We start from the raw sequence: 22500 nt of genomic DNA on the forward strand, positions 1-22500 counted from the left end.
AGAGCCACAATAAAATTGCACTTTTAGGAATGCTGCATCCCTACGACTACTATATTCTTGGCAAGTTTACCAATCTGGAAAGTGTCACCTTCAAACACTATGGCAAAATAAGATACCTTCTGTCCTTTGTACGTGCACACTAAGGTAATTTGTACACGGAGTGATAGAATAAATTGCTGACAATCTATTGTGACACTGGAAATGATGGAACTTTCAAGACAGGATCACAGCAAGAAGTGCGACTCTTAAATTGTATATACCCACTCCAGTACCTTTCAGGTGCTCCCACTCTACCCTTCACATTTTGCCATAGCCAGTGGAATGGGGCCAGACACTTCATCATGAGGCAGTTTGTTTACAAATAAAAACATAAATATACAGAAATCGACCTCTTAGCGGCAGGAGTAAAAGGATGACTTCCCACCTGCAGAATTATATAGCGTAATTCCTCAGTATACATTCCTTGTGTTGAGACAAGACTTATTCTATGTTTGCACCCTCAAATATCATCCTCTTTCTAGGTAAATGTACACACATCTCCACAAATTCTCAATGGTCTAAACACAAAAAAATATGTTAATAAAATAAAATAAACCTCTTCACTCATGCACACATCCCACTCATGAACATACATCCATTAATGAATGCAAGATGTTAAATTTGTCAAGAATAGATAGTATAAGTCCTTTCACCATGTCAAGGCCAAGAATCAATAATTCACATTATGAACCATGAATGATTTTTGGAGCTCTTTGGCTTTATCTTTGCCATTTCCTTCCAAACCCTATCATGACATGAAGACAACAGAACAGGCACATTCTAGACCAAAAGAACGACATGAATATTCTGATTTGGGCATCTTAATTAGTCTGAACTGGTAGGGATAACAGAGATGCATACTAGAGAAATCAATAGTATCATTTAATTAGCTGTTTCATAAAGTTCTGCACTTCCCTATGCAAAATAACTAAATAACCCCGGCCAAATCTACCGTCACCAGTTAAACTTGAGGGTAAAGCAAGTACAAATGACGACTTGCGGGACCCAAAACAAAGGGTCATGGGTGTTTGACTTGCATGGTAGACCTACATTCACCTAAGGTTATTCCTACACCTCACATGGGCCACCCGACTTACCAAACATGCTAATGAATCCACAGTGGGCAAGAATGACATCAGCTCACTACTGCTGAGTTGTTCAGGCGTTATTTCGCTGCTCCGGCCATAATCTGACACAACTTTTTGTTTCGCGCATTCCCGGGGCAACCACTAATCACACATGCTAGGCAGCTTCACTGCCTTGAAATCAACCATTGGCTAGCTTTCTTGGTAAATAACCACACAAACTATTCCATTTCCTTTAAGTTTTCTTTCACTATTGCACAATTTCAAAATTTCTTACCGATGTAGCGGCTCAGCGAGTATGAGCCTCGGTCGCCATGTTGGACTCACCATAACAGTCCACGGGGTCCTCAGCACGGCAACCGCTATACCCGCCAATTTCGAATTCTAACATCTACTCTTTCAAATGCCATGAATGTGCTTTATTCATGGACTTTTTCATATTCATACCAAATGAGGAATATATGGTTATATTTATAACCACATGTGCTAGTCTTTTGGGCAAATTTGTCTAAATTATTATTACATAATACTGATGGAGAGTTCTATCACAGATTCGTCACACACTAAATGTATTGAATTAGTATTTCTCCTCAGATTAAGTTAAATTTGATTAAATATAGTATTTTTCACTAAATAATAAGTGATGTAAACCAGGATTGAACTTACAAAATTATACGTAACTACAGATTACACAGCACGCTTGCCATCCCTCTCCTTAAAATACAACGTTCTCCTGTTCCACTGTTGCAGGGGCTTGCATTTTGCATATATTTTAATGGCACATTTTCATTAAATATTTTCCTGGTTTTGTACTAATGATAAGACGCCAATTTTGTTTATGCTTATGAGGTCATGTTTGGAATTCATCTATTAGTCTTAATGCTAAATACTGTGAAACGGGTCGAATTACTCAGAAACTGAAGCTAGATAGTGACCAGAAGTACTTCTTTTATTAGTACAGTCACATTAAGGAAATTAATGGTTTTATAAATAATACTTTATTGTCTCATTAACTATTCAAGATTTCTTTCTATCCTGTACGTTTGGCAAAGTAGGATTGGCGTGGCACCCAAACATCCGTGAAGCTGCCAAAAACCACACAGGCACGTGCTCAGTTGCCACTTCGATATTGTATGGTAAACAAACAGGATGAATCTATTTGACAAATGTTTACATTACATAGAGTTGAGTTAAACCATGCACTATTTTTCAAATCATTCACGCAGAACGTTACTATTCAATTCCTAAATTACTGTTATAAGAGATTGAAATCATTTCACATCGTTAAATTTTGGAAAACTGTGTTCACTTTAGAAAAAAACAAAGTATTATTTTTATCGTACTATAAGATTTTCTTGCAGTGCAGCTCTAGTTAGAAGAAGAGAGTGCTGTGGAAATAATTGTAACTGTGACTATAAGTTGGTGACGTGATCTGAACAGTTTTAAAGTGAAAATGAAAATATATCTTTTCATTTCACTACGCATGTTTCTAGAACCGTAACATTTCAGTTCAGGTGTATTGTTATTGGACAGGTGTGTATATTGATATAAATGAAACACTTCTGATGTGTTTATTTGTACAAATTACAAGATGACAAACAGACTCCAATGATGTATACATTATTTTACAAACATGCAACTTGTCAGAATCATTCCACAGCAAACCTTCATTCATTGACACACATGGCAATTTTCATTCTTGATTTCCTTTATGACAAACAGATACTGTCCAAACCATGTCCAGCCCTAGAAAACTTGAAGACGATGCTGTACTCGAACTCCGCCAGAGGTGGCGATGCCTTTGGGAGGAGGAGGAAGAAGAGGAGGGGCTGGTTGCAAACATCAACTATTCGAGCGTTGTTGTACGGCAGCATGGGTGAGTAAGCAACTAAGCAGGCTCATCAGGTAGTGAACGTTGAGCGTGGGTGTAGGGTAGGTGGGTGACGATAGCCGTCCGGCATCAGTGAAATCTGCTTTACAACAAGAGATGTTATCTTACTTAACAGCGAGGAGGTTTCTTGAATTTAATGAATTAGTCCGGCGATATCGAGGATAAATTCGTAAGACGACATAACTCGCGAACGGGATAAATAGATAATGTAATAATAGAGACTGACTGATTGAAACTAACGTTACCCCACTGGAATAAATGTTGAGGACTATATTCAACCTGGTTACCGTCAGGCTGTCTTATTATTATTATTATTATTATTATTATTATTATTATTATTATTATTATTATTATTATTATTATTATTATTATTCATTCTCGTGACACCCCACCAGTAGCGAAGGGGTGCCTCTATAGATTTGAAGCACCATTTTTACTATATATTAATTGAAGGTCCTGGAAACTTTCGCTATGCAGGTGGTCGCTATGGAATACATAATATCAGCTAGAACGAGGTGAAAGCCATCACCATTGCAGAGAAAGTTTTAATCGAAATGGGTCTCTCGCTGTGCCTATTTTTTATTCATCATATCGTAATAGAACCACCGGGCGGCAGTTACAGCAAAATTATTTGTTACACATAGAAATAAAAAAGAAATTGAAGTTACTCCTTTAATATGGGTTGGGGATGGGGAGTGAGGGAGTATGTGTGAATGATATTTTGACGCAGTCCGAAGGGATATTGCCTTGACTTCTCTTTTTCTGCATGAAGGGACAGAGACGGGGGGAGGTCGCCGATTTAATGAAGCGGCCTTGCTGTGTCTTGCTACGTTGCCTCTGGCCCAGGGCAGTGGGCGAGATGCAGGAATGACCCGTCTTCCAGGAGCCAAGAAAAGAGGGAGGGAGGGGTGGTTTATGGGAGTGGAGTATGTGGGGATGAAATGGGTGGGAGTAGATTTATGCCTTTGACTTTGGCTACCTCCCTTGTAAGGAGGAAAAACTCGTTGGTATATATATGTATATATATATATATATATATATATATATATATATATATATATATATATATATATATAACAAAAGTGCTGAAAGTCTTATTATTGATAGAAAACTGGTAAATTTATAAATATATGATGGGTGTCATTCCCGTATATGCTCTCCTGCTTCCCCTTTCAAGATTTTCTTTTCCCAACCTCAACATCAGTATAAATATGTGTGTATATAACCTCTCGCCCCGGGAAATACCAAGCAAAAATGTACAACTAGTAATCATCCTTATTGAAGCAATATACCAAAAATATTTATAATAACCATGCACTAATAACTTTCCTATACTAAAGCACAATACTTTGAATACTTTGAAAGATAAGATGTAACTCGTAACGTTTTTATATGAGACGTTCCATTAGAAATGTGCATGGAGAAAATATAAAAACTAAAGCACCCTACGACAGAAATACTATGAAAAATAAGACGTAACTCATAACGATTTTATATAAGACGTTCAATTAGGCATGTGCATGGAAAGCAAAATCTAAATACTAAAGCCCTCCACGATAGAAATACTATAGAAATAACGCCCCATCCCCCCCGAAATCTCAGATACTGTTGTCTCCAAACAAAACGGATGGATGAGCTGTTTTGCGTCGATATGGCTGTTCTCTACGCGCTGACTTCACAGGGCGTTTCCTTCGACCCGAATAAAATCACCTGGCGGTAGATAGAATGAAAGACAAAGTGCCACTCGGTACGTAAGTGTGTCTTGAAAATGGCCTGAAACTCCTTAGATTACCGCGTGTGCTGCATCAGAGATAATTTGAATTTCCCGACAGCATCCACGTCCACAGGATAAGAAATAGCCGGTACGGAAGGCCAGCGACGCTCACAGTATCTGAGGCGAGCGGGGGCTCAGTTGACAAAAAGAAAAAAGGAGGGTGGGGGTGGGGGGCATTTTTGGACGCGCCGAGTCTGACTGTGTACATATTGATTTAGTACAACTGGAACCAGAAGCTGTAGACCAAGTGCTTGGAACGTATCCCTTATTTTGAAATATACATATTCATTTGATATGCTGGGTGTTGTTTTGGGCGTAACTCGTGCTAATTTTAAAGGACAAAATGCACAACGTGAGACAAAAAAAAAAATCCAAGCAGAGTAAAGAAAACATCATTGCCGACCTTTCCCACGAAATATTATTGCCGTTAAAATTGAATTTAGGCAACAAAGACGTTATTTTTCAACTCAGATTAAGTCTGCACTTCACAAACGGCTTCATCTCTAGTCAGGAAGCTTTGGAAGTGTGACGTATTAGTAGCCAAATATCGCTATTCACACGCCATTGTTGGTCATTCTTAAACGTTGAATCTATTGAATAGCTGTGAGAAAAATGAATACATTATGGGTTATTGTGTAGCTGCCGAGTGTAAAAACCTCTAAAGGATTATACCAACGAAATAAACACTCAATGATTTGGATTTTCATATTTTTAAGACTAATTTTCCAACACCTGTTGATCTGTCCCTATCCTATTTCTGGTGTTTTAGTGTCCCCCCTTGTAATATATGATATCCTAATATATATAAATTCAAAAGTTTTCATGTAAGTTATGTCTTTTTTGGATAGAATTGTCGGCTACTGCCACGTTCATACATATAAGAGGGCTACATAAAAAGCGTCATTTTCTCTGTTATTGCCCGGGCATCAAAAGTCTATTTTTTCATCTCTCATTAATGATTCTGAAGAGTAAATCAGGGAATGATCCGCGCACATGAGAGCACCCCCCCTCTCAGCCAATAGACTATAAGCCTAGGTAGCATATGTAACACACATTTTGTGAATATGCACAGATTATGAATATTCATAACATATGCAGCACCCATAAAGAATTCATAATTAGACGCACATATAACGAATCCATTTGACGTGCACACATTGTGAAGATTTGCGAAAAGGTTAGGTTAGGTTCATGTCGTGAGCATGTCTAACGGATTCGTTATCTGTGCTCCTAATTATGAATTCATTATTGGTGTTGAACATTTAACGAATACTCATAACGTGCGCAGATTCACAAAATGTGCATGACAACCTGCACAAATTACATGCCACATGTCTAGGCCTAGACCCTTTGATAGACCATGCAACTGAATAAGACTGTCCCAACACCTCCGTGTTATGGCCTGTGTTGTTGGCCTATGCTTACGTGACATGAGACTGAGACTGTCATGATTAGCACTAGGTATAGGTAATCCCCCAGATCCCTACCCTGGCCGGCCAAGGAGTGGGTGAGTAAAGTCATAGTTAGGCCTATGGCCGCAGCACCAATGCATTGATTAGTTTAACACTAAGAATGAAGTTATTATCTAGTTTCACCTTAGGCTTATCCTATCCTTAGATATACCAGTCAATATTTCCTATTCTTTCTGCCCTATATCCCTGGTTTTCCTCTCCCTGATCCTGTTCTTCCCAACTTTCTTCACTACTGTGGTCGGACCTCCCATTTTCATCATCACCGTCAAGAAGGTCAACTTCGGCATTTTCAGTCATATCCTGACCATCTTTTGACGTTTGGCGTCGTATATGGGATCAAACATATGTGGCTGGACGGATAACGAACGAACTCCACAGTCTAACTCCTCTTCTTCAGATGCAATTAAATTCTGCTATATTTTTCAATAGAAACCACTAGTATGTATGCAATGATCAATCCCAAGGCGCTATTATATAGCTACAATGTATGACTACTATGACGTTCTGCCGCGCCGCTACGTGATGAATGGCTGCTCGTTTCGGGGATCTGGAAACTTTAAGAAATCCACTCTTATTAACACGTATTTTAGTCAGAATATGGTTATTACGATGGTGGAATCGACTGGGATAGTTTACAAAACCAGTTCTAAAAGGGATTGGGTGGTTTAGAAAAAAATATTCCGTGTATTGCATTCTGACCTTAAAATGTTCTCATGGTAACATTTTTTCGGTGTGTATCGTAATGAATTTGAGATGGATAAGGTTCTGGCGCTGTTTCAGTCAAAATTTTATATTTCATTAATTTTATATCTACACACGCCGGACGATTTTATTTGGCTGTTAGAAATTTCCCTTTTTGTGAATGAAATGGGTAAATGAATCCCATTTTTTCATGAGCACCACAAATTATGCAAAGGATATTTTACTTTGTAATACTGAAAGTAATTTCATACATAGCTGTCAGTACTTACCGCAATGAGGTGATATTTCCTTCTCCACATTATTATCAGAATTGCATTGCACAATCTTAGAACAAATACTGTATTTCAGAATTGTGATAATAATTTTGAAATAGGCCAGTTACCGGCAACCCTTATATCTATAAAAATCCTTCTTTTCAAAATTTAATCAAAATGTGCTGTTGGAGCCGCAAAAAAAAAAAAAGAAAAGAAAAGAAAAAACAGATCAGGAAAGATGTTTCTACAAATCATAATTGATGGATACAGATATTTTATATATATATATATATATATATATATATATATATATATATATATATATATATATATATATATATATATGCCGTCTTCGTTTTGATGGAATAATTATTTTGTAAGGAACCTCTGGAGACACGCAAGTGTCCTGAAAGAGCCGCAGGTTGCTAACCACTGACCTAGGCTCTGTCCGCCTCACTGAATGTTTGGTTATGTGTGTTTTACCGACATCCCTACAGAAGAAGAGATTAGAAAAGTCATTAACTAGCTTCCCTGTGATAAACACTAGTATAAGATTATCCTTACAGAAGTCTACAAGAGAGGAAGAAGTCTGTTGACGACGCGAGGCTGGCTGTGCTATTCCTGTTCGTAAGGATCGAAGGAAAGGCTCCCTCAACAGTTGAAAGTCGCCAACATAGTGCACATCTGCAAAGGGATGTCTCGTAATGATCTCCGAAACATTTCCCTTCTGTCCATAACTGGGAAAATCTTGACTCGGGTCTTGCTCAGTCGCCTTCCCCAACACCTTTCGGAAAGTCGGTGTGGCGTCCGTGCAGAGATACACATCGACCTCTTTGTGACATTCTTTGACATGGCAACGGTATTTGATACGGTCAGCAGAGATGGTTTATGAAGGGTAAGTTTGGCTGCCCAAGGTGGTTCCATCACGATTGCCCCACGATGCCATGATGGCAAACGTTTTGGTCGACAGCGAAGAGCCAGAAAAGCATTTCCTATGACGCACGGTGTCAACCAAGGGTGCGTGCTCACCCTCACACTTTTGAATATGGTATCATCTGCTATGCCGAAGGATACCCTCTGTGATTGTCAAGGTGCTATGTACGTCAAATACAGGATTCACGGTGGGCTATTCAGCCTCCGGCGTCCGCAGACTGCTAAAAAAAGTTAAATTTCATATTTGGTCTCGCAATTAGCAACAAAAAGGCAGAAGTTGTGTAGCATCCCGCAGCCTAAAAGCCCTGCCAGGAATCATTCAGTAAAGTAGTAAAAGCCGTTTACAGCCAAAGCCAGTACCGCCTTTAGGAGGCTCCGTAAGAATATAGAACGGAGATGACTCGGCCTTACCACCAAAATGAGGTATACCAAACGTTGGAAATCACTATCCATTTGTATGCCTGCGAAACCTGGACTGCCTACAGTACCATTTTCATTTGAACGGCCTTCACAGATTCCTCTGCATACGATGGTAGGACAAACTGCCAGGCACGGAGGTCCTGAACGGACTAGCACCCATTCTATACATACATATATATATATATATATGTGTGTGTGTGTGTGTGTGTTTGTGTAAGTCGAGTAGGAAATACAGGAGTCTTAGTCTGAGTTTATTCCTGACCAGTTTCGCAGGTATGGTTCTTCAAAGGAATCATACTTGCGAAACTAGTCAGGAATACACTCAGACTAAGACTCTTGTGTTTCCTACTCCATTTACATCAACCCGTCAGAATGTCTAAACACATTATATATATATATATATATATATACATACAATATACGTATGTGTGTATTCTCTCTTTTGACTCTAGTTAATGAAATTATTTCCTTGAATTATGAGGGCATATGCCTTTCCTTTGCAGACATGCAATAACGTGTGATGATTTGTGCCTATACATGTCACTCATGTATTCTTGTGAGTTCACGTGTGTAAGTGCTTCGAATTGAGTAACAGGATTGAACTAACTTCCCGTCTCCTTTTGTCCTAAGTTCATTTCAAAGCATTTTTTTTTCTCACTTTGTGTCAGCACTTTCAGTCAGCCCGTCAACCGGTGTTGTGGGATTTCCTTTCCCTTGCATACATTTTACACTGTATTTGTCGGTCTTTCATTTCTATATCTACATTTTCATTAATATTGCTATCTAATTTGGTGCATCTTATATCTAATCGGGCTCACCCAAGGTCATGCATTGAATTTTACCTCTTGTATCTTAGCTTTGGTTGTGTGTGTGTGTGTGTGTGTGTGTGTGTGTGTGTGTGTGTGTGTGTGTGTGTGTGCGTGTGTGTGTGTATTTACCTAGTTGTATTTTACGGGAAGTGGAGCTATGCTCGTAGTGTTCTGTCTTCATATCTCATTTTATCTAAACTGTTTTTAAATTCATGAATTGTTTTTGCACATACCACTTTTTCGTCCAACTTGTTCCAGATGTCTATTACTCTGTGGGGAAAGCTGTTCTTTTTCAGGTCCCTTCTATAACTGTCTTTCTTGATTTTCTTTCCGTGTCTTCTTGTATTTCTACTATACCATTTTAGTGTGTGTGTGTGTGTGTGTGTGTGTGTGAGCGCGAATGTGTGTATGTGGGCGTGCGTGAATATATATGTTTACTGAATTGTAATACACGGAATGAACCCACTTGTCATACTTAGCCTATTCATATCTGCATTATCTACTATTTCAATTCGTTCCATATTGTAACACTTCTGTGTAGAATCCTGTCTTTCCTTACATCCTTTAGACATTCTGTTTTCTTCCACTCATTGTTCTGTCCTCTTGATTTTTTTCCCGTATCAGCAGATCCTGTCTTTATTTTTTCTACATTTCTTTTTCTATTCTAAAAATGGCTATCCTATTTCCTCTTTCTCCTCCCTCCTCTCATGTAGGCAATCCCATTTTCTCTGTCCTTCGTCATATGTCTTTTCTACTAAACGAGGTATCATTCGTGTTGCTTCCCATTGCATTTTCACTTTTTTTTTTCTAATACCTTTGTTTTTGTGAGGTGACCTCGCCATCACTGTGTATTTCGTGATCGTTCTTTTTTATATGAAACTTGTACTTCAAGGATTCGATAACACTTGGCTACTTAGCAGCAAAACAAATTTAGCTTGTATGCCATACCTTCTCACTCTTGTCGTTTCTTTGACCCATTATGTCATTACGCAATTTAATGCTATACTTAACGATGTATTTCCCTTTTATTCTTTTCGTCCGTTTGCTTCCCAGTTACATGTCAAGGCTATATTGACAATTGTTCATCTTTTTTAAGTGGTTGTCCATATCTATCACCATCTCTAGGTATTCATCCTCGTCCCATGATCTTGTCTTAATAAGGGAACATGAACCGCCATTTCATAAATTGTATTTATAATCATTCATTTGGATATCTAATTATTTGTTCAGCTCAGTCTCAACAAGACATTATATCTGGTTCTTCATTCAAACAATCATTCCTCGCTAATCGAGCTGAGATCAAGCTATCTACATTGATATATGAAATTTTCACACTCTATACATTATTATTTTTCCCATTGTCCGTTACTTCTCTACTTCAATCCCACTTCCTCAGGTTCTGATCCATCAATCCCCAACACAATTCCACATTCTGTTTTGTCCGATTGTTATCTTTAGTCTTCAGTAATTCCTTTGTATTTCTTTCCCTCTGTTGTACAGCTTCGTATTCAATGTTAATTAAATTTGTTTCTGCTAATTTCCATCTTCTTTTGTTAATCTCGTCTTCCGTTAACTCTATTTCTATTTTTCTTGCATACCCGAAACACTATTCAGTGTCATCAAATGTTGAATTATGATCCATCGTTGATTATATGTCTTTGGCATCTATTGATTATTGTTTTTATCTTTCAGTTCTTGACGTAAGGTGAACCTCTTTCCATCCACGAGGTAGGGTGGGGCTGGGGGCCCTGTTAGTCTCTCTTTGCCTCCCGGGGGAGACAATAACGGCTGCTTCACTACCTCCTTACGGTGTCCCCTGTAATCGACTTCCACGAAGGAAGCTATTGCAAAGTGTGAGACAGTATAACTATTTGTTGCAATACCTTTCCTCCTATCACAGCATCTAACGGTAACTTCGTTCTTCCCCTTTACTAACAAAAGTCCTACCGGTGATGGCGCGTGAGGATTGAAGCAGGTATGCGGTGTAGGCCCAGTGAGTGGTCATCGGGTACTGGGGCAACAGTTCGGCAACAGCTTCCACGTTTGGGCATCCCATATAGGGATTCACTCTGCTCATGTGGCAAAAGGATAGAAAAGGTGTACTGAACATAGCATTCCCTTTCCTCCATCTAGCTGGGGAGCCGCGTCCAGCAGGTCACCCAATCTGCGAAGAGATAGAGAGAGAGAGAGAGCAACACGCCTCCCAGATCCAACAAAGCTGCCACCTCGCCCTATCCTCTCCCAACGGCAGAAGATGATCCATCTCCTCCCTACCCTCCCCCCACCTCCGACACACGCGCACCTTTAGCCGGCTAGACCTGATTATACATTGGCGGTTACCTTCTCCCCAACATAGGGGATAACCACAGCCGCCGCCGCCGTAGCAGGATAACCACTGAGCCATAACCTTGAAGTATCTCTCCAGTCTCCAGTACGACACTGCATTCCAGGCTTACCAGACTCCTCCAGTCCTCATCTCGAATTTTGGTCCATAATATAACACCCCTTTGTTGTGAATGTAGACTCCATCTCTTCGCGTGAAAGAACTCCCTCCTCCCTCAAATGTGGATCCAGTCAAATGGATTCCTAATAGCTGAGCTTCAATCCACCGTTCCATACAAGAAAGTCTAATCCCTCTCAACTCTTGTCAGTGTTCCAGTCCAGAATGAGCCAATAAACCACATGCGACCTTCAACTCAAACGTGGGTCCAAACGACTAGGGTGAACTTGAAGAATATAAAAGTAACCTTGACTTGCCTATAAAAAAGAACGATAAACGGCAGAAAGATTCCATGCTCTACGCAAATAATTCTCACCCGCCCTGAACTCCAATTCGATCTTGACGTAGGATACCTGAGATGCCAAATAAGAAATACATGTCCGCATAATTGGTTTCATTACCGCCGCTTTGGGCATATCGTTGTTCAACTAACTTGAGTGTGCATTGCTTGTCCGCCACCCACGGTTCCCCACGTCCAAATCCAACCAAATGTGGAAGAAACCAGATACCCCTTTAGACATTCGCCGTTCTTTTATATCGCCAAAATATCTTTCGCATCAAGGGCTGCCGCACCTCGCCAATTTTTCGTAATCCCTTCGGTCCTTAGAACCTTTTCAGTGATTCGGCAGATGTCCACACCGTGCCCGTGTTCCATTCGGCTTGGGGATGGCATGATAATCAAATTATATTATAATAAACGTTGCCACATACTAAGATAAACCTTGCAAGGAAAAAGCATCTGAATATAACATTATTGTATAATTGTACAAAGTAATAGAAAATTTATTGTATTTAGTTTATGTCATGGCGGGCGGAAATTTGATAATAAGTCCAAAGAGATTTGGAGTTAATTTTAATCCTTCTCTTACGGACGATTACCATTCACCATGAAGTAGTAACTAACCACATCAGACTTAATGTCCGCACTAGAAATCATTAACAACCTCCTTCCAGTCACATTTACCTGAGCCCCACTGGTTACTCCCCCATTACGTCTCTGCCTTACTTTGGCTACACTCATAGAAACTGAAAGAAGAAAAAATATGTATAATCGAACTTGTTTTTTTTTTACACTGACTGAAGAGTGGGTTATTAAAAGGGTTATCACGCCGGGCTGTTTTCCTCCCACATCCTACCTCCAACCTCCATTTGAATAACTAGAATATGACTTTGCTTATAGAAATCTAGACTTCTCTAAATACATTTCAACATTATATCTAACATTCGTGTTGGTTTACAACCTCTTAGTTCATCATTCAGTTTAGCTACGTATGACAGAAAGGTAATTTGATATTTGGAGGTTTGAAAAATAAAATATTGTAACCGAAGTCGTTTTTTATTCATACGAACTCTCAACTGTCGGCGGTGACGAAGGCCGTGGAAGCCCAGTGTGATAACCTCCTTTAGCAGTGTTTCCCACAGAGACAAATTCCGGATATTTACTCTCTTCGCTTCAGTCTCTACTGCCGAACTCGATGCCAATCTCCCCACCTTATGCCTTATTCCCACTCACCGACTTATCCTTCATAGTCATCTCTGACTCACGGAGAGCCCTCGAAACCACCATACATAACCACCCCCCCCTACACACACACATGCACACATTGATCTTTAGAATCTACTCGTGGCTCATCCGAATGTCCTCCCGCGTCAATGCTGTGTCCTTTTGACGAGTGGCAACACCATGCCATGAAGGAGCCGACAAGGTAGCTCGGGATGCAGCACCGGTCTTTCAGCGTTTCCATCCCTCTGTTTGCAACAAACGTCACCCCATCGTATCGTTGAAGTCCACACGTATTTGTAGTAAAAATGTCGCGAAGAAAAATCAACCCATCATTTACCTTCATGTCCCGCTTCCCATCAGTGCAATCGATGCAATGAAACGGCATTAATATTTAAGACCAGGATCTTTTTTCAGCCATAGTTGTCTTGTGACTTATGACGTCACCCTACCACCTACCCGAGTCATGATCCAATCACTAAACTACACATTTAACTTGAATGCCCTACCTACTCAATCCCTCGCAAGACCCTCCTCATTCCTTATCACAATCCTCCTCAAGCGACTATTTCATGACATCAGGAGAATTCAACCAATACCTTTATCTTCTTTCCACACTTTCCTCCAAGGGACGGATAGTCTTCTCCAAACTAGAACCATCTCTTACAATCCACATCTGATGAGGCCTCCCAGAATTCCCACAGTTAACAATATCTGTCTCCCTACACCCCAGCATGTGAACCGCAGCTCCATAAAGACAAATTTGTGCTTGATATCGGCGCTATGTTTTCCGTAAGGATAGAAACGCTGACGACTGGACATCGAAGTACAATTGGACTATCTCCACCCTAAGAATATAATGATTTTTATTTGTGACTTCTTTCACCACCAGTGCCCTCATGATATTTTTACTTCCTTGTCTGTTTCTCGGTCTCTCTTTCTTCTTCTGGATGGACCTTTTCCGCCTTTTCTGTTCCTCAGATGATGCCTCTCGTTCAGTTGGGCGATGCTCCTGTTTTCATTTAATCTATTCTCCATTTTACCATTATCCCCCATTGATGTTTCATTGTCTTTTTCTAATTGTTCGGTTTCCATTTTCTGACTTGTATTAAGTTTACTTCATTCAACTGTCGTTTTAACTCTGGTTGTCTATCCCTGTTCTCAATATTTCGAGGTATCTGCTTACCAGTTACATCTTCCACAAACTTTTTGTTAAATCTGCCAACTTACCCATTCCCGGATGTGAAAGTTGATGTCTGTTATCTTTCCACGTGCGATATTTTCAAATAGAGAACCAGTAAAAATACTTCCTGTGGTGACCAAATTCTCGCCGTTGTCTTTCGCGTCCACCATGATTACATTCGAAATTCGCGCACCACAGCCTATTAGTTATACATGACTGTAATATACAAGAAAGAAGCGACACTTTCTTGTGCGTGTGTGTGTGTGTGTGTGTAACTTTTTCTTTTATACTGCTTGCTGTCATACTATTTAATTCATCTTCGTCGTATAGCCTTGCTAGCGGAGGTAAATTTATTTGTTTTCGGCAACTAGAACGATACAATACTAAATGAATAAATAGATAGATAAAAAAAAAAAAAATACTTCCTACGCAACAGCGGCAACGCCAAGCAAAGGATTACAAAGGATAGGCGGAGCATGCCGACAGGAAGACCTTTTGGTCCATAACTAGGTCGGATGCGAAAAAATATATAATAATGATAAATGAATAAAAATAATAGAATAAAATAAAAACAAAAATAAAATAAATTAAAAAAATAAAAATATATAATAATATAAATAATAATTATGGTTCTGGTTAATACCGAGTGATTTCAATGAGCTAAAGGATGAACTCTGGCCAAAACGAAATCGAGATCCACCAAGATTCAATTTAGTCCAAACCCATTCCCTATCTGAATAAAACCGTCTGATATTATCCGGAAAAAAAAATCAGTCACAACAGCGAAGGAAACCTCTTTTCTTTCGTCGGGTTGCCGTCAGGTTATTATAACCATCCCTTTGACTCACGTTTTGGTAGCGGAAGGGCTGTGCCTAACACCGGTGAGCGAACTTCTGGTAGCGTCTGGCTCCTTTTCTTCTTCTTTTTTCTGACATTGTTTTCCGTCTCCGTGGCAACCCCATCAATAGCATTATGGTTAAAAATAAATGGAACAATTGTCAAAACTCAACTGTCACCTTTCAAAAGAGACAAAAGAGAGAGAATAATATGTTTTATCATATAGATATACAGTACATGTAAAGGTAGATGAAACAAATTTCATGGTGATGCGTAGTGCATATAGACGTGACCGGGCATAAACAACGACGACATAACGTCACGAGCTTTGGTATTTCACAAAATTGTGTGATGCCGTCCTTAAAACCTATTTATTATGTAACTACTATGCAAATTATTAGCGTTATATTATATGTTCTATTATAAACAAAAAATCCTATTTCATGCATATATTTGTATTATAGCCTGATGTTCATGATCAAATTCTCGCTTAAATTTTGAAAATATGCGTAGCCTACCAACGATCGACGACTTTTCAGCTACTCAAGACAAAAACAACTCGGCAGTTTAGCTCTGCCAAAATATTAGTTGGTTATCTAAAAAATGCCGCACCACTTTATATAACTATTCAAGTCGCTTCCTAAATCTTACAAACCTCAAGAATTTATATATTCAAGCCTCAAAACTATCAAGCGAAGACGGAGAAATTAGGCCGATACTATTACTATAGCAAGAAAGAAACGACATCTTGTTTTCAAATGTTCTACTCAGCCTGAAGTGAAAATACTCACTTCAGGCTTTCTAAGCGAGATCCTTCATCTAGTAAATAGAGGTAAGAACTCCAAATTATACCCAATCAGATAGAAATTTATTCATAGTATATTAAATACTTTTAGACACTCTGGATCAAAGAAAATATTTTCAGTGACAAAAGTAAACTCTTAAATTATTTTCGGACCAAGGGAGATGAATCTTACACAAATTGTTTGTTTACTATTCCCTTCAAATTTAACATATACATGATATTTATCTTACAAAGTTTACTAAGTCTACTTAAAGGATTAAATTATATATTAATAGTGATACTGGCAAATATCCATCATACTGTATCTGATATAAGGGTTATTTTGTGTGTTTAGAATAAGGAATATTAATGTTGTACAGTAACAGTAGTTAAGGTATCATTTTATTGAGAAGATTCGTAAGAAGTAAATACTTCTCCATTTCTTTTTTCAATATCATTCTAAAGTTGGGTAAACGTTAAATAACGTTTTATATGCGTTTCACTCGGATACCTTGTCTCGATTAATTATTCTCGCATCAAGGCCAAAATAAATATCTTTATCACTGGACACAATAAATCACACTTAGATCGTGATAATTAGCGACCTTTTAGCCGAGGACATAAACGAGTAAAGGTCTTTTTGACATGTTCGTAAATAATGTTAATCGAGGTAGAAGCTGTCTTAAATCCAGACATTAATGATATGAGGCGAGCCCAAAATTGCCATCTCGTAGATGTGGGCTCACGAATGAAATGGAAGAACAGATTTCATCCTCACCAGATGTAGGCTCAAATGAGATTAAAATAGGTGGAAATAGAGCCTCAGGAAATAGAGACAGGCAAAAATAGAGGCTCAGAAAATGGAGACCCGGGAAAAAATATACACACCAGGCTGAAGTAAGCCCTCCACTTTCATAACTTGTGTTTGGTTGTGAATATTTTGGTAAATGAAGCGTAAAAATAGAAATTGGAATGTGCTCTTTATTGACCTCCATTCACTCTTCAACATTATCACCAGATGATTGAACACACTTCTGCCAACGATGACCATGTTTTGAGAAGCAGGCACGATTTTTTTTTTTTCCGTGGTTTGCTCGGTGGTTCGAAATTGTTCATAATACGTGAACGCAGGAGACAGCGTGTCGTAGGATGTCACTCTTGCAGTGACGATAACCGGAGGAAGCTGATACAGTGATGTCCTGAGGTGAACAATGGTCGGGGGCCATTACTCAAACTGAATGCCTTTGTAAGAGGCCGGTAGATAGAGGTAGACATTTGGGTAGATAGAGGGGTAGGTGGAGAAGAATGTAAATTTTACGACTAAAGGTTTAAAAACAACGGCCGACAGAAATGGCTTAGTCATATACGCGCTCGCCCGCGCCATGTAAACAATGCTGATGTGGCAAAAATTGTAAACGTATAAGCCATTTCCGTTGCGACATAATGCTTACGTAAATAATATCGCTTGAAACAGTATAACAGCCTCTCTGATTGGAGAAAAAGGTGGAGGAGGAGAAAAATTATTGGCGCATGGAGGTAAAGTCACGCCCTTAAGGAGTGGCACTTGTTTGAGAAGTAAAAGGATATTGGATGAATGAAATAGTGACGTCAGAACGAAGGTGGCTTGACGTATTGTATAGGGATCCCGAGCGGGAGTCCCTTGGTGTAGATAAAAAACCAAGTGTAACTTTTAGAAGAAAGAAGATAAGAAAAATCAATCTCATTTAATTCACCCCCTCAAGCTTTGAGTGAAGGACAAGGCATGGGGCCTTCAGATAATTGACTTATGATAAAAGAAAGTGAAGAAAGTTGTGAATGAAGAATTTTACTATGACAGAAGAATAAGAACTTATTTAGAGATTAGTGCAACAGGCGCTAACACCTTTCCTAACCTCTGTGCCGCGGCCAGGGTTCGAACAGCCACGGCAGTAACCTCCGTAGGAAACAGCTACTGCTGATGGGCCCGAGCAAGGACCGATCTGCCGACGGACGCGACCCCGTCATGCCGACCAAGGCCCGCACGCTGCCACTGTCCCCCCGCCAGGAGGGTCATTGCGCTGGAGAATGTCTGGTCTTCCATCGGTTTTATCTTCCAGTGGTTCTTCCCACATTTTTAAACCATGCATATAGTGTGATTTGTGTTGCGTATATATATATATATATATATATATATATATATATGTATGTATATGCAATAAAAACACTAGGAGCGTGTGTTCACAAATGCGTAAGTAACCACTAGGAAAAGTAAACTAATGAAGCAGAGCGCTTTCGTATAATTACATCTTCAGTGCAGATACAAAGAAGGCATTATGCATCTGCACTGAAGATGTAATTATACGAAAGCGCTCTGCTTCGTTAGTTTACTTTTCCTAGTGGTTACTTACGCATATGTATGTATATATATATATATGTGTGTGTGTGTGTATGTATGTATGTATATTCACTCTTGGGACGGCTCTGGTCATAATTTACATTTCTGATCGCTTACTCTTAAGAGAGATGCTGTAGTAGGAATCAGTGAGTGAGAGGTGAAAAACGAAAAAACAAAAAACAACGTATCCGCCGTATGACAGCGACGAGGGAAAGATGTAATGACTTCGACCGATATCTCAGAAACAAAGCTGTGGAAGAATAGAATAATCTGTCAGTTAGCGCTGTAAGCACTGGCGATTTGGAAATTTAAAAGTGAAACAAATACACGTGCATTTTTTTTTCTTTTCTTTTTTTTAATACTCGACCCGAGTCTCCTTACTGACAATATAGAGCAGTCATTCTCAAGGGGGGCGATTTTTGAACTCAGGGGGACGAAAAACGTCACAGGCATTGCTTCTAACTGAGAAATTTTAAGCCTAATATAAAATATCTAGCAGCGAAGCACCAGGCCCAAGGATCTCATTAAAACATAACGTGAGTAAAACATTTTAAAATAGTTATGATTGTTGCAATAATTTTTATTATTATTTTCCAATTAAGAGGGCGATCCTTTTTTCAATTGAAAAAGGGGGGCGATATGGCTAAAAAGGTTGAGAAACCCTGATATAGTGTAGGGTTTCCTTTCGAGTTCACTGAATCAAATTAACGAGCTCAGTTTTAGGCAAGACACACATGCAACGTTGAAACACATTCAAATACATTGAATAAGGGTGAAGTCATTTTCAAAAGTGCTCCATTTACTGTGGCAAGGGAATAAAGCCTTGCAGAGGGAGATCCGAATGCAATTATAGACAATGGAGGAGTAAGATGTGTTGTGATTCGACAACTGCATTAGAATGTGTTGGATAGGGACAGGTTAACAGATGCAGGGTAACTAGGATAGGTTAGGAAACATATTAACTGAGCAAAGATTAACCTCATCCCCAGTCAGTTATACCCTCACCCCCTCTGCTTGAAAGAAAATAGGTCATTAAAGAAATCCCATCACCCCCTGAAAATGACCGCCGCCATCCTTGAGGTCAAGTTGCCTACATCTGGTCTAAAAAAAGAACATGAAAGTGTTTTGCGTCATGGCATGGCCACGTCGGTTGAGACAAAGATGAATGGAACGGCCCGCTACGGAAGGAGTCGAGTGCTTTGATTAACCAAAGCATGATTCTTCGTCTTGACCACCTTCAGGCGAATCTGATTAGTTTAGCGGTGCATCTGTGCCTCACAGAGTCCACGATTCTCTCGCGGTTGACGCCAGACGATTTTATTCAGTTGTGCAAAGGGGTGGGGGAGAAACTCGTGTGTAATTACCAAGTGCATGGCGGCGCGGCGGGAGGCTTGGAAAGGGTGTCGGCCCGTGAGGGGGATTCAACTTTGCTTTCATGGCGAAGGATTAATATTTGGGCGACATTTTGCCCATGCAAACGACCCTAAGGTGAAACATATTAAATATTGACTAATTATCATTAATTCATTTATTTATTTATGTACTTTTTTTCTCGAGTCCTCCCCGCCAGAATCGTCGGAGAAAAGAGAATGTCCTGTAGGTTGCCGCGCTCAAGTGGTTGTCGTGGCGGTTGAACCCTAAACTTTCTCATTATTATCGTTGTTGTTGTTGCTGTCAGTATTAATATTAATGATAATAATGCTTCTAGTGATAACGATAATGATGCTTCTACTGCTGCCATTGCTACTAATGACAGTAATAATGATAATAATAATAATGATAATAGTGATAATAATAATATTAATATCAATAATTATGATAATGATAGTACTAGCATATTATTATTGCTATCATCATTATTTTTATTGCCATTTGTTATCATTATTGGTATTATTATCGTTATTATTACTATTATTATTGTAATTATCATTATTACTATTACTATTGTTATTACTATTATTATATCATTATTATTATTATTATTATTATATTTTTATCAACATTATTACTATTATTATTATTATATTTTTATCAACATTATTACTATTATTATTATTATTATTATTATTATTGCCATAATTATTATTGTTATTATTATTGTTATTATTATCATTATTGTCATTACTATTTTGTTATTATTATTATTATTATTATTGTTGTTATTATGATTATTATTATTATTGTTATTACTATTATTATTATTATCAAGATAATTATCATTATCATCGCTATTACTACTACGATGATACCTGTAGTTGTTTTTTCAGCTCGAGCTCGGACACCGAAGTGGGGATGGGGGGCGTCCTGGGAGCTGTGCGAAGCGACGGCACTCGCCCGACGGCCTGGGTCGTCGGTGGGGAGGCCGGCACGGGCAGAACCGCCCTGGCCAGGTTCCTCCTCAAGTCGTGGTGCACGAGGGACCGCGGCGTCCAACAGCTCACGAATTACACGGTGAGACGGTCGGGTTTAATGTCACTTTCTAGTATAAATAATTCTTGGTAAATTACACATATGAATACTTAGCATTTTTTCTATCAACTCTTTGAATCTATTCGTCAGTTCTCGCAAAGCGAGGTAGCTAGTTATGGGAGTGAGAAATTATATTTTTTTTATTACTCACATTTCATTCAGTCCTTTCACTCCTTGTGCCCCACTGCTGAATAATTTTGTCTGGTACTAATCTAACAAAAATAAAACATAGAAGTTGTATCACCCAAAAATACAAAATTCTGTTCTAGGGCTTCCTTTGCTTATCAGAGGTTGATGTAGCTAATACCAGGTTGTTTTATTCGGATTCTGATCACGTAAATGATCAGTGCTTTAGATGTGGCTCACTGTAACTATATGTCGAAGGCCCCCTTGCTGAGATTGATCGATGGGTCAATATAAAAATTTCAGAGGTAGTTTTTTTTTTAAGTTAGACTTTACAACTTTGGCCCATATGAAGTAGAGAGGAGGGGTATAATAATTTGTAAATAATGTAAATTGGGTATGATGATGGCGTGGGAGTAATGTGACTAATTCATTAACACAAGAACAATCACACTGATTTCCTTCACAACCTCAGCCCTTCCAACATACCAAGAAACACTTCACTTGCGGCAATTCTCACCACACACACACACACACACACACACACACACACACGGGACACACGAGCATGGCTCCCCTTCCCGTAAAACACAACTAGGTAAATACACACACACACACACACGCAGCCCTACCAAGCAGGATGGAGCCGGCATGGTTAGGCACAGCGCAGAGGCTGCATCGTCCCTCAGGTATGAGGGGGGGGGGGTGCTGCAGTGGAAACCCTCTCACCTGCGTCAGTAATGACGGAATAACTTCAGATATTCACATGTATTCATACACGACCACAGGATTCATAGCAGTGGCCAATATTGGGAATGGGAAATTCAATGTTTTACTGTAGATTGGTTAACAGGTGAAAGTCTCCCAGAGTCAGTAGTTAAGGACTTTGGAAAGAAACTGGATGACGTCTGGAAACTTCAGAAAGAGAAGTGTGATCAAACAGAACTGAATGGACACACGCGTCGATCTCGATGACCACTTGGCAGTCGAAATGAGGAAGAACGATTTAGAGCTGGAATCACAGGCTTGGACCCCTCCAGGCGCCTTCTGTCTCCAACTTTCAACTCGTCACGCACACTTCGGATGAATAAAAAAAAATCTTACATTAATCAGAATAAAAACGTAAAAGGTGACCCTACTGAAAGAGTTAAATGAGATATTCTTAAAAACAAAATCGAAAATATCTTGATAAAATCGATCATTTATTAATTTCATTAAGGTGATCTATAGGTTGTTTTGCCTTGGCACACGAGGGGTGGGTGGGTGTGGGGTGGGTCAATAAACTCAAAAGTGGCAACAAGGTAAAAATAGCCACTGTCATTGTCTGTCGTCGTCTCCTACGTTCGACTC

General features: G+C 39.2%; 2 protein-coding genes across 7 annotated transcripts in view; one reads left to right on the forward strand and one right to left on the reverse strand.

Moving 5' to 3' along the window:
* Nucleotides 1-1475, reverse strand: part of flfl (serine/threonine-protein phosphatase 4 regulatory subunit 3 flfl) — a 65654-nt gene extending 64179 nt beyond the window's left edge. For 4 of the 6 annotated variants that reach the window (XM_076186402.1, XM_076186405.1, XM_076186404.1 and 1 more), the window contains exon 1: nucleotides 1137-1455. The gene's annotated coding sequence lies outside the window, so the exon portion shown is untranslated. Of the gene's footprint in view, nucleotides 1-1136 lie in introns of all 6 variants that reach the window. The other 2 variants (XM_076186400.1, XM_076186399.1) reach the window with 2 other exon arrangements.
* Nucleotides 1476-2255: 780 nt separating this feature from the next.
* The window catches only part of LOC143026286 (uncharacterized), a 47562-nt gene continuing 27317 nt past the window's right edge, over nucleotides 2256-22500 (forward strand). The window contains exons 1-3 of the mRNA XM_076186413.1: nucleotides 2256-2657; nucleotides 2847-3000; nucleotides 20826-21009. Of these exons, the coding sequence (XP_076042528.1) occupies nucleotides 2861-3000; nucleotides 20826-21009 (324 nt within the window). The 5' untranslated portion in view covers nucleotides 2256-2657; nucleotides 2847-2860. The remainder of the gene's footprint in view (nucleotides 2658-2846; nucleotides 3001-20825; nucleotides 21010-22500) is intronic.

Source organism: Oratosquilla oratoria, chromosome 6 (assembly GCF_046742065.1).
Source record: "Oratosquilla oratoria isolate Oo_2021 chromosome 6, ASM4674206v1, whole genome shotgun sequence".
Classification (NCBI taxonomy): Eukaryota; Metazoa; Arthropoda; class Malacostraca; order Stomatopoda; family Squillidae; genus Oratosquilla; species Oratosquilla oratoria.